Genomic DNA, 10,294 nt, shown 5'->3' with positions numbered 1-10,294 from the left:
GCGGGCGGCGCGGGCCTGGCCCCGCTGCCGGCCGGGGCGTCGCACCCGCGGGCACAGGCTGCAGCCTCTGGAAGTGGGAAAAGCCAGAAGACGTGGAAATCCGCGTAATTATTATCTTTTAAAACCCACCCGTGGATTATCCTTCAGAAATCTTGGGTTAATTCTAACCAATTCTGTTCAGTCCTGGTGATCGCTTCTGTTGTTGGATAGAGGGTTTTTTTTTTCTTTTTTGTTTGTTTTCTGGTGGTGGTGGTTTTTTAGCGCTCAGCTCCCGACGGTGCTCACACAATATTATATTGTGAGCAGGGGAGACAGAAGCYGTGGGGGGCAGAAAGTGGATGCTTTAAAGATTTTCTTTATCTGTTTATTTCATGTATTTTGGGAGTGTTGCACACAGTTTTGTAACAGTCCTTTTATTTCAGCAGAGATAGTCTGTTTCTGTCGTGCAGAGATGAGGGCCTTCCCAGACCTCCATCGGTCTAGCCTGGGAGAATTCCATCTAACCTAGAGCTTCTTGTTACGCTCTTTCCTGGAAGCCCCTTGAAAACTCTAGGCTATCGCACGGTCAGAATGGTTTCTGTTTTTCTAGCCAGCACTTTGCATTTGTACCCAAACTGTACAAATGCATTTTACATTTGCAGCTATCACGCAGAAGGGCATTGCCGTGCGATGGGTGCATGGCTAATCACCTAACCGGAGCTCTTTGCATCCTCTGTTAACTCCCTACTGCTTTCTCTCTCAGATGGCTTCACTGCAGCTATTCTGCGTGAGGAGACTGAGAGTTTGTTCACATATCAGAAGTACTCTTGATTGTACACTTGAGAAGAATTTTTTGCTTGCAGATGTCCTTTGTCTTCATAGTGGTCTAAGTAGCTTGATCTGATTAAAAGCTTTTTGTCCACTCTGCACTTATTGCCACATCCTTTTTCCAAGTGGAACGTCCTTTTTTCCCAAGTTGGTTCCCTGCATGAGCATTATGTGTTGTGGAATCCTCTACAGAATCACAGAACAGTTGAGGTTGGAAGGGACCTCTGGAGATCGTCTGGTCCAACCCCCCTGCTCAAGCAGAGTCATCTAGAGCACATAGGACAGGATAGCATCCAGGTGTGTTTTGAATATCTCCAGAGAAGGAAACTCCACAACCTCTTTGGGTAACCTGTTCCAGTGCTACCAAAGACACTGAAATGTAGACTAGTTACAGTACTGATTTCCAAAGACTGTAATATTTATCTACAACTATTTCAAAATGTATGAACTTAATAGTTTAGACATTATATCAAAGCAAAATTTATACATGCTCTATGTCATGTCTTTGTAAATTATGTCTTTCAAATTGGTGGCTGATAGCGTTTTTTTCTGTAACTATCTAGAACATGTACAAGTCTTGACGTGTTACCATTTTTGTCCCTTAAATACTCTGAGCAAATGACAYTTCGTTTTCTACATTAAAAAGTAATTTCCCAGAGAGCAACTAGCAACATTGGAAACGAGAATATTCCAAACCTTGACTTTATTAAGATCATATTGTTTTTTATATTTAATACATGAAAGAGGTAAATAATCTCACAGTGGGGTTGATCCAATTCTGGAAGTGAATATGTGTTAAGAAAATTTATTAACAGTCAGATTAATAAGAAGGGAAATGTCTTTAATGGGTCAATATGTTTTCACACAACAAAGACCAGTGGAAAAGATAACTTCTGTACTTCTCATGACTACTATCTTCTACTTTATTTTTTTAAATAGGCAAATAAGGCTTGCAGGTATTCTATTTACAAATTTAAGGGCTTGTACTAGACATTCTCAAGAAGAAAAAAGTCAAAGAAAATTTTGCATRATAAAGGCAATAGATGCCAAGAGTTTCCAAGTTAGATATTGCACTGCTCATTTGGTCAGGTTGCTCATCTGCTTGACTTGTAAAATAAGATCTAAAACTGAAGAGTAGGCATTTCATTTCCACAGTGGATGGGGAGAACATACAGGTGATTCAGAACACCTGTGATCTGGGCAAGGAGCCAGGAGGTTGACTCACAGGATAGCTGGACAATGGTGCATTTTAACTTGTAACCTTTTCTGCAGCTAAGATGAGAATTATTTCTGTCTTCTACATTTCTGTAGAATTACAGTTAGAAAATTAGAAAATAGTGTTGAATAAAAACTGATGTGAAGACTTTTCTTTTTTGGCCTGTGATTGTGCCTACTCTCTCTCCCCTACTGTGCTATGCTTGTACTGAGAAATTTTGTAAGAGTAGAGATAAAGAGAGGTGCCATATCTGTCTCTAAAATCCTGTGATTTCCCTGCCACTGGGGAATGACCATTGCTTTGTTGATCCTAGCCAGGGCYAGGTGAAAGGTTCGTGCAGTATATGCGTGCAGTATACATCTCGAGATGAAAGCAGCTTTATTCAGGTAAACCCTAAGAAACATACCCAGTTCCCCAAACCTTTGATAAATCTGACCCTTTGCCCCATATTCAGCTAAGTACTTAAGTGTTTACTTAATACTTGATTTTCAAGCATGTTATTTCTGCTGATTTAAATAAGTAGGACTTGGCCTTAGTCAAAGGTTCARTGTCTTGGTAGTGACATGTCCAAAATTAATTATTCTGAAAACTATGTTGTATGTAGGAATCCTAAATAATTCTTTTTACCTAGAAGACAAACTCAAAATTGATACCTCTGAATATTTCTCCCTCACACACAAACCCTGAGATCAGACAGATGCAAATGTTCTGTGTGTTGGAAGAATTGTTACTAAGGCCATCGTGTAACTATATAAACTCAGTGTGATCATTTTGAACCTAACTTGAAACTAATAATAATTTGATAGCATTTGACTGTATCTCCAAGCATGCGTATTTCTCCAGTTTTAGTGATTTAAATGTTTTTCATCAGTGTGAAAGAGGATACGTGTCTATCCATCGATCACTGTTAATAAGGCAGTTACTCTGGATGTTTCCCAAAGCTCTCTCAGTTCTTCAACGCCAGTTTAGTGCACTGGTAACTTTATAGAAAGATTAAACTGCTTGATGACTTTTTAAAAATTAACTTTTAACAAGCTGAACTTAGAGTTTGATTGATAAGTCAAGAAATTCAATTGCTATAATAACAGAAGAAAAGCAATTTGAGTTAAAAAGCAAAAAGCAAGTCCCAAATAAATCATTTTTCTTCCAAATTGAAGTAAATATTATAATACCTAGTATCTTTTCAGGGTAAGCTCATAGTAATAAAGGCTAAGGGAGAAGCTTAAAAATCAGAAAAAAGGTCTCAGAAAAAAATTATATACACCAACAGATTCAATATTGTGTTGTGGCTATAAATCTGACTTTTTTTAAAACTGAAACATTTTTTATTATTACTGGTCATGTCGAGCTAAGTGTGTTTAAAAACAGACCAGTAAGTGATGCTATTTTTTAAATTAATTCTTCTCTTTCCTTAAAATATTGNTTTTTTTTTTTTTTTTTTCCAGAAAGGCAGGAAGTTTTATGCATCTGAAACAGTAACATGTAGTTTCCAACTTGAGTTTGCAGATTCAAAATTATTGGGTAACTGCATGGTAGCACTGTATTGTAGTCTTTGTAGATACATGCTTATGTATCTACTTATGTTCTGTGAAATTAGTTTCTTCTTGGGGTTAGCTTTTGCATATTTGCTAGCTAGCAAGCATCAGAAGTAAGTGAATTTACAGTAGGGGGCAATAGGGCAACATTTTAACTGGGAAAAATAGGGAAATAGTTTTTTAAAGGCRCATTTTATAAAATATTTGATACCATTCTACTTAGATGCTGGAGTGCAGAAGAATGTTACTTGATACGGAAAACTTCGTAAGGGGACCAGATAGAAAGCAATACCTAATATTGTATGTGTATTATCCCCAAAATGGAGAGGTTTTGTGTAACRTGCTGATGTGTAAGTTTTAACCAGCCTTAGGAAAGTAACAGGAGAAAAAGAAAAAAATACTTAGCAACATAAACAACCTGGATAGGTTGAGAAAAAGCATTTGCTATTTAATCATTAAGCCCATTAGCCATTAGTCAATAGCAATCAAATATATAATTTATGATGCATATGTTTCACACAGACAAAATACCAYGTTGGATTAAATAGTGAAGAATCATAACAGCTTGAAACTGTAAATACTATATTGATTAATAGTGAAACATTGGCCTCCTTGGTTTAAAGCCTTTTTCCAGTGGTGGTGGGTAACAAGTGTTTCAAGAGATTCAAAACAAATCCTAAGGTGGACTTTTACTAAGCAATCTAAGAAYATTTTTTAAATTCAATCTCTCTTTTCTTTTGTAATGCAGTACATGATGTATTAATCACTGCATTAATATTCCCATATGTTTCACCCACTCAAACTTTCCACTATCTCTGTAGAGCTGTTCACAATCTGTCAAGTGTATTAYGGGGTTTAGCTTTCCCTTCAGAGTCAGGCACAGGATCAGCTACTGCAGAAGGTAGAGGACTGGCTTAGCTTTCAAGCTGTGATCGCCTCTGACATGGGTTGAGGTGGTTGTGCAGTGAGAGATGGATGGAGGAGGCTTTAACACTGGCATGTAATGACTTATTCCTAAATCTATTTCCTATTAAAGCATCTCTGATGTGTGCCATGATTTGAATATGTACTACTAGTTGTTTTCTGTCATTCAACAGAATTGTTCCAGTTTTTCTTTTCTGATTAATCAGAAGTGCAGCTAAAACTTCAACCTTTCAAATCAATCTACTTAAAAAAAGAAAATAGAAATAGCTTTTAAAAGTGTTGAAGAAAATCAGTCACTTAAACATTTTATGTTTCTGAACTAATGATATAATAATTTTAGCTTCTTTTGAAAATAATTTAATATTCAAACTGAGATGTGTATGTCAAATTTTAGCCTCATGCAGATCTCGACTGGCAAAACCATAAGAACCATATTTTTATTATGGAAATATCAACTCAACCTTGATAGTTTGTGACATGGATATATTAATGGATTGATAATTCATTTGAGATTAGAGAAGCCCATCTGTAGCTATTTTATATTCAGAATTTAACAAAATTGTTTTCTTCTATTGGATGAATGATCAGTTGAGAATATGCATTCTTTAACTAGTTGACTTAGGAGTCAAGTTAATTAAATGAAAATATAAACTGCATATCTTTGAGATTTATGTTGTTTGCTCTTTTTCTCTTAGGAAGTCTGACAAATAGAAAATACTACCAAGTGAAGAGAAAATTTACTTCACAAGAACTGAGTGAACTACTTTAATTGCTTTTAAAATTCTATTTGTATTAATAACTGATTAGTGTCAAAACATTTTTGAATCTGTTCTGGTAAAATTATTAGCTTAAAGCTGGAAAAAATGAAACAATTAAAAAGAAAAAGAAAAAGCAATTTTAGTGTTCAGGAAACGCAAACTCTCCTTAAGGAAATCAGAAAAAGAAAAGAAGTACTCTTTTCCAAGCAACTTAATACAACAATTAATGAGATGAAACGGAAAGCTTGGGAGGAAATAGCAGAATGTGTGAATGCTGTAGGTGAAGGAGAGCAAAGAACAGGGACAGAAGTGAAAAGACGGTACCTTGATTGGAGAGCACTCATGAAGAGAAAACGCCTGAACGCAAACATCAAAGTAGTAGGTGCTGGGTTTCACTTTCCTTCATCTGATTTAGATGACTCTCTCAATGAAGAAATGGATGAGAAAATGGGATTTGCAAATGAATGTAGTTTTGAATGGCAGAATATCACTGACTTCAGAGAAGCAGGTGGATCTTTAACAGAAATCAAAGTGGAAGAGGAAGAGGAGGATCCGCAGAGTTTTGAAGTAAGTAATTAGGAGATGCTAGCTGTATTCAATATGGCCTTCTTTACACATCAGTGTGGGGCTTTTTGCTATCCTTGGTAGCATCTGTTTCTAGTTTTGTTTGAATGTGTGAATTAAAGAATCTGTAGAAACAAGTATGTATCTGAGAGTTGGCATTCAAATCCAACAACTTGTCGTTATGTGTACAGTCTTGGATATYGGTTATTAAATTAATACCACACAACTTTGAATATGTATTTGCATATATATTTCCCAATTCTGCATGCCATAGATAGCAATTAATGCCATCAGGAGGATGAAAATACATATGTATTGAAGGAAATCATAGTTATTTTAATATTCAGGCTGTTTATATGGATGAACACAGGAGAGAAATGCACTTTTTCACACATGAAAATATTTGTAACCTGGAGATACAGGAAGATGGAGTGCTGTTTGCATTTCTTAAAATKAACGCATTTGAGATGAAACTGTAACATGAACAAGTCAACTAGCCATTACTCTGTCAAAATTTCAGTGTTAATTCGGACAAGCAGCTATGAAACCTGCAAAGGTTGATGCTATTGGTAATACCATGACTATCCTGGGTGAGGCAACCAGCTAGAGTGAAATTAAATGTTACGGTAGTTTTGATCTGCCTCTACATATTTATACTGCTTGTTTTAAAAATTGATAAATGAACTTTTTGATTTGGGAGCAAATCTTCTCTCTGCTCATTTGAGAGGAGTACTGGAATATTGGTTGTACTTATCAATGTAAGCTGTTTAATGGTAGTGAGAATGCTGTCTGACTACTGCTGAAATTTGTCTGTTTTCTCTAATACGGGAGGATTGGCAGTGGATCTCATTGTGTTAAGATTTTCTGAACCCGTATCTTCCTCAGTTCCTTTCCTTTGTAGCATACTCAGCGGGACATGATGATCCCATATGTACTATGAATTTGTAGCCTTTAATGGCTGTAATTCTGCATGAATTGTTACAGTCCAGCAGGAGCAACAGTGCTAGCCCCAAAGTTGCCTATGTCATAAATGGTTTTGAAAAGAACAAGTCTATACAAAATTGATTTAACAAGTCCAGTTTATGGATCAATTAATGCAGTCTGAAAGGAGCATGCAAAATAAGTCAGATGAATTCAAATATAGAACAATATTAAATGTTCTTAGAAATGGAATTCTCATTTTAATGAAGGCTAGGTTAATTTACATAACCAAATATCCTACAGATCCAGCTGCTTTGATAAATTGATTGGTCACAACAAATCCTTAGTGGTTCATAGAACTGTTATGGAGCTATATGAAAAAATAGAACAACGCATGCTTTTTAWATCCAGTTTTCTTTCAGAGGCTTTGTATAATCTGTAGTATCTGTCATGCCTTTTTTTGTTTAAAGGTAAAGTTATGTAAAAGAAAAAGTGTGTTCTCTCCTGTACTTTTCTTGCATATCCACTGAAGAATTGRTTTTACATTTTTGGTTATCGGATATTAACTTGTAAATCTGACATATTTCTGTACTTGTAAAATAGCATAGAACAGTCTTTGAATCTAGCATGGTTATTCTACAAAATGTAAGAAAACAAATCTGGATTAATTTTTAAGATAGTAAAACAAAAAAACCTGCAAAACAAAATGCTTGCTGTTTTCATTGAGGTTAGTTGTAACAGATTTATTATGGTAAAGAGACTTGAATATAATTCTGGCATATTGCATTTGTCTCTGCAGTTTCCTATTGAGGAAGAAGAAGAAATTTTGTCATCAGTTTTGCCAGATTCGAAAAAGGAAAATGACCTACCAGATTTTACTCACATTGAAGAGTTTGGAAATCTAAGCTCTGCTCAAGCTAGGCTAGTCTATGAAGATTCTCACTTGCTTATAAATCTGGAGAAGCAGAAGGTGGAGTTGGAGAAACAGCGACTAGACATTGAAGCTGAAAGGCTGCAGGTGGAAAAGGAGCGTCTGCAAATAGAAAAAGAACGGTTACGGCATGTTGACTTGGAGCATGAGAGACTTCAACTTGAGAAGGAGCGACTTCAGATTGAGCGAGAGAAATTGAGGCTAGCGACTCTGCAAGCTGAAAAACCTACCCTAGAAAATGACCTTGCTCAAATAGAGAAACCCATCATGCAGCCTCTGGATCTAGAAACTGAAAAGTTAAAACTTGAGAAAGAACGTTTGCAGTTAGAGAAAGAGAGATTRCAGTTCTTAAAGTTTGAGTCAGAGAAGCTGCAGATTGAGAAGGAACGCTTGCAAGTGGAGAAAGAACGTCTTAGAATTCAGAGAGAGGGCCACTTGCAGTGAACTTCTTAACTTAAGCATAGATTTAGTGTTTTTGATGTTTGTAAAATAGAGGTTGTTCTTTTCTTAATACTGAAACTGTTCTAGGGGCTTAATGTTCTTCTGTCCAGAATTGAACGTTGATGTTAAACTTTTAAAAATGGAGTAGTGCTCAATAAGTCAGTGTGCCTACATAAATGGAGCTTATGTATGAAATTGTTTTTCAGTATATCAGAGCAAAATGTTATGTTCACTTGTCTTTAGTATTGTATTGTATAGTTTGGTGTCCTCTTTCCACAGACACATTGATTTTTTTTTTTTTAACTGCAGTAACAGTAATTCCCTAAAATTACAGGAATCACAAAATAAATCAGCATATGTTGTGAGGGCATGGTGCGGAAGATAGCCCACACAGTAAATATATGTAATTTAAACTGAACACAGTAACACAGAGCTATGATGTGATTGATTCATTATACTCAATTCCCCCCTTTCAGAGTTTTCCATCCCCACAATTAAAAGAGGAGTTCAGGAATTATCTAAGAGTGAAGTACAAGTTAAATTCCCTACAGTGGTGTCTACTGTTGTTCCATGACCTAAACTGAGTAGGAGTGCAGAAGATAGTGAACTCCTTCCATTTGCATGAAGTATTCATACTACACAAAGCTGTACATCAATAATACCTAGACTGTTGGATGTATCAGGTCATGAATAATGCTATACAGAATAATTTACATCTAGATTACCTGTCTGAATATAGCAAGAGGACTTAGTAGCAGGAAGTAGCTGTCAGATCAACCTGTGGTGACCCCCTGAAGTAAATTGCTAGATTTGATCTGTTCCTTGAGAGACAGTAGCTCATGATGGGAGTCTTGGGAGTGAAGTCAAAGGCAGAGCCCATGTTAAGGAACACTAAGCTTCTCACTCTTGATGTTAGTTCTGCCTGGCCAGGATTAAGATCATCTCAATAAGGTAGGATAAAGAAGCTTGAATGGCTGACACCATACAGTATGTGTTAAATTAGGTAAACAGAAGTGATTATTGTTGAAGTTGTCATATTTTTCATAAGTGATGTATTCATTTAAAATAATAATAAAGAACAAGGAAACTTTCTATGATTTCATACACATATCTGTTTAAATCACAACTGAGCCAAACTTTGCACTTCTCAGCTAGCTTTTGTTAACTCCATTTGAAACTTAAGACTATCAGAATACTAAAACTGAGTATATGTTGAGTGACTTACATGGATTCTTGTGCAAGTAAATATATTTATACCACTACAGGATTACTTTTTTTCTGCAAAAAAAATGTTATTTTTCTATTACTGAAACAAGTGTGCTTCTATAGTGGAAATAAATTTGACTACTACAACCCAAAATTGCTCCTGAGACGATGTTTCTTCAGAGAGAAAACCAGAGGACTACATATTTAGAGGAACCTGGATACTCCACGTTGCAACAGCCCCAAGTTGCTAGTGCCTTTGTTCCTTGTGTAATAAACTGGAGAGACAAGGCACCTCAAAATAGGATTCAAAACAACCAGTACTTGGGAAAGGAAAAGAGGAGAACACAAACGAGTTGGATGGAAATGCTCTAGAGGGAAGTGTATCTGAAATTCTCTTTTTCTCCTCAGAGTGAGTGACTACCTTATGTGTGTCAAACACATTTACACCAGAAGGAGCTTTCTCTGCCTATTTATCAGTCATTCACTTCACTTATCTTTCCCTTCTAAAACATAGAAGAGACAATTCAGAATTTTTGTTGTGATTGCCTAAYGTACAGAGATACTGGAATCTGCCCAGATACTAACATGGATTTCATAATTGCCTTATCCTGAGGTGACCCATTTTTCTAGAAATCTATTCTGAGTGSCAAACTATGGGTGAGTTGGAATGACTGAGGGTCAGTGTAACCTGGAATGCAAGAGTAAGTTAGTGACCAGAAGTACCATGTCAGGCCAGATAATGCTTCTGTAGTCCTTTGCATGCAAAACACTTGTCTGGGAAGGAGCAGCTGTGGCATCTGGCTCTTGTTCTGAAAGGCAGTTATGCCACTAGTTTATACCAGMACCTGTTTCTTCATCTTTTATTTCAGTTCAAGGATGTAATCATTAGGATTAAGACTTACATCTTACATTGGACATCTTGGAAATTTTGCTCTAAGAACATTGAAGATTTGGAAAAAAAATACCCAACTGAGATAAATCTGAAAGTTTT

General features: G+C 36.2%; 1 protein-coding gene across 5 annotated transcripts; it reads left to right on the top strand.

Moving 5' to 3' along the window:
• Window positions 1–28: 28 nt before the first annotated feature.
• On the top strand, window positions 29–9,189 carry MSANTD4 (Myb/SANT DNA binding domain containing 4 with coiled-coils). 5 transcript variants are annotated; one of them, XM_085309036.1, is made up of 4 exons: window positions 29–104; window positions 1,000–1,151; window positions 5,178–5,807; window positions 7,525–9,189. In XM_085309036.1, the coding sequence occupies exons 3-4, from the start codon at window positions 5,346–5,348 to the stop codon at window positions 8,098–8,100; spliced, it is 1,038 nt and encodes a 345-aa protein (XP_085165162.1). In that variant the 5' UTR covers window positions 29–104; window positions 1,000–1,151; window positions 5,178–5,345; the 3' UTR covers window positions 8,101–9,189. The 5 variants fall into 5 exon arrangements, with proteins under 5 accessions (XP_085165162.1, XP_085165164.1, XP_085165161.1 ...); XM_085309038.1 differs by lacking the exon at window positions 1,000–1,151; XM_085309035.1 differs by lacking the exon at window positions 29–104 and having other exon boundaries at window positions 247–1,104.
• The last annotated feature ends 1,105 nt before the right edge of the window (window positions 9,190–10,294 follow it).

Source organism: Rhea americana, unplaced genomic scaffold (assembly GCF_003343005.1).
Source record: "Rhea americana isolate MKP2758 unplaced genomic scaffold, rheAme1 scaffold_29, whole genome shotgun sequence".
NCBI classification, from domain to species: Eukaryota; Metazoa; Chordata; class Aves; order Rheiformes; family Rheidae; genus Rhea; species Rhea americana.
This window is presented reverse-complemented; position numbering and strand designations above follow the sequence as displayed.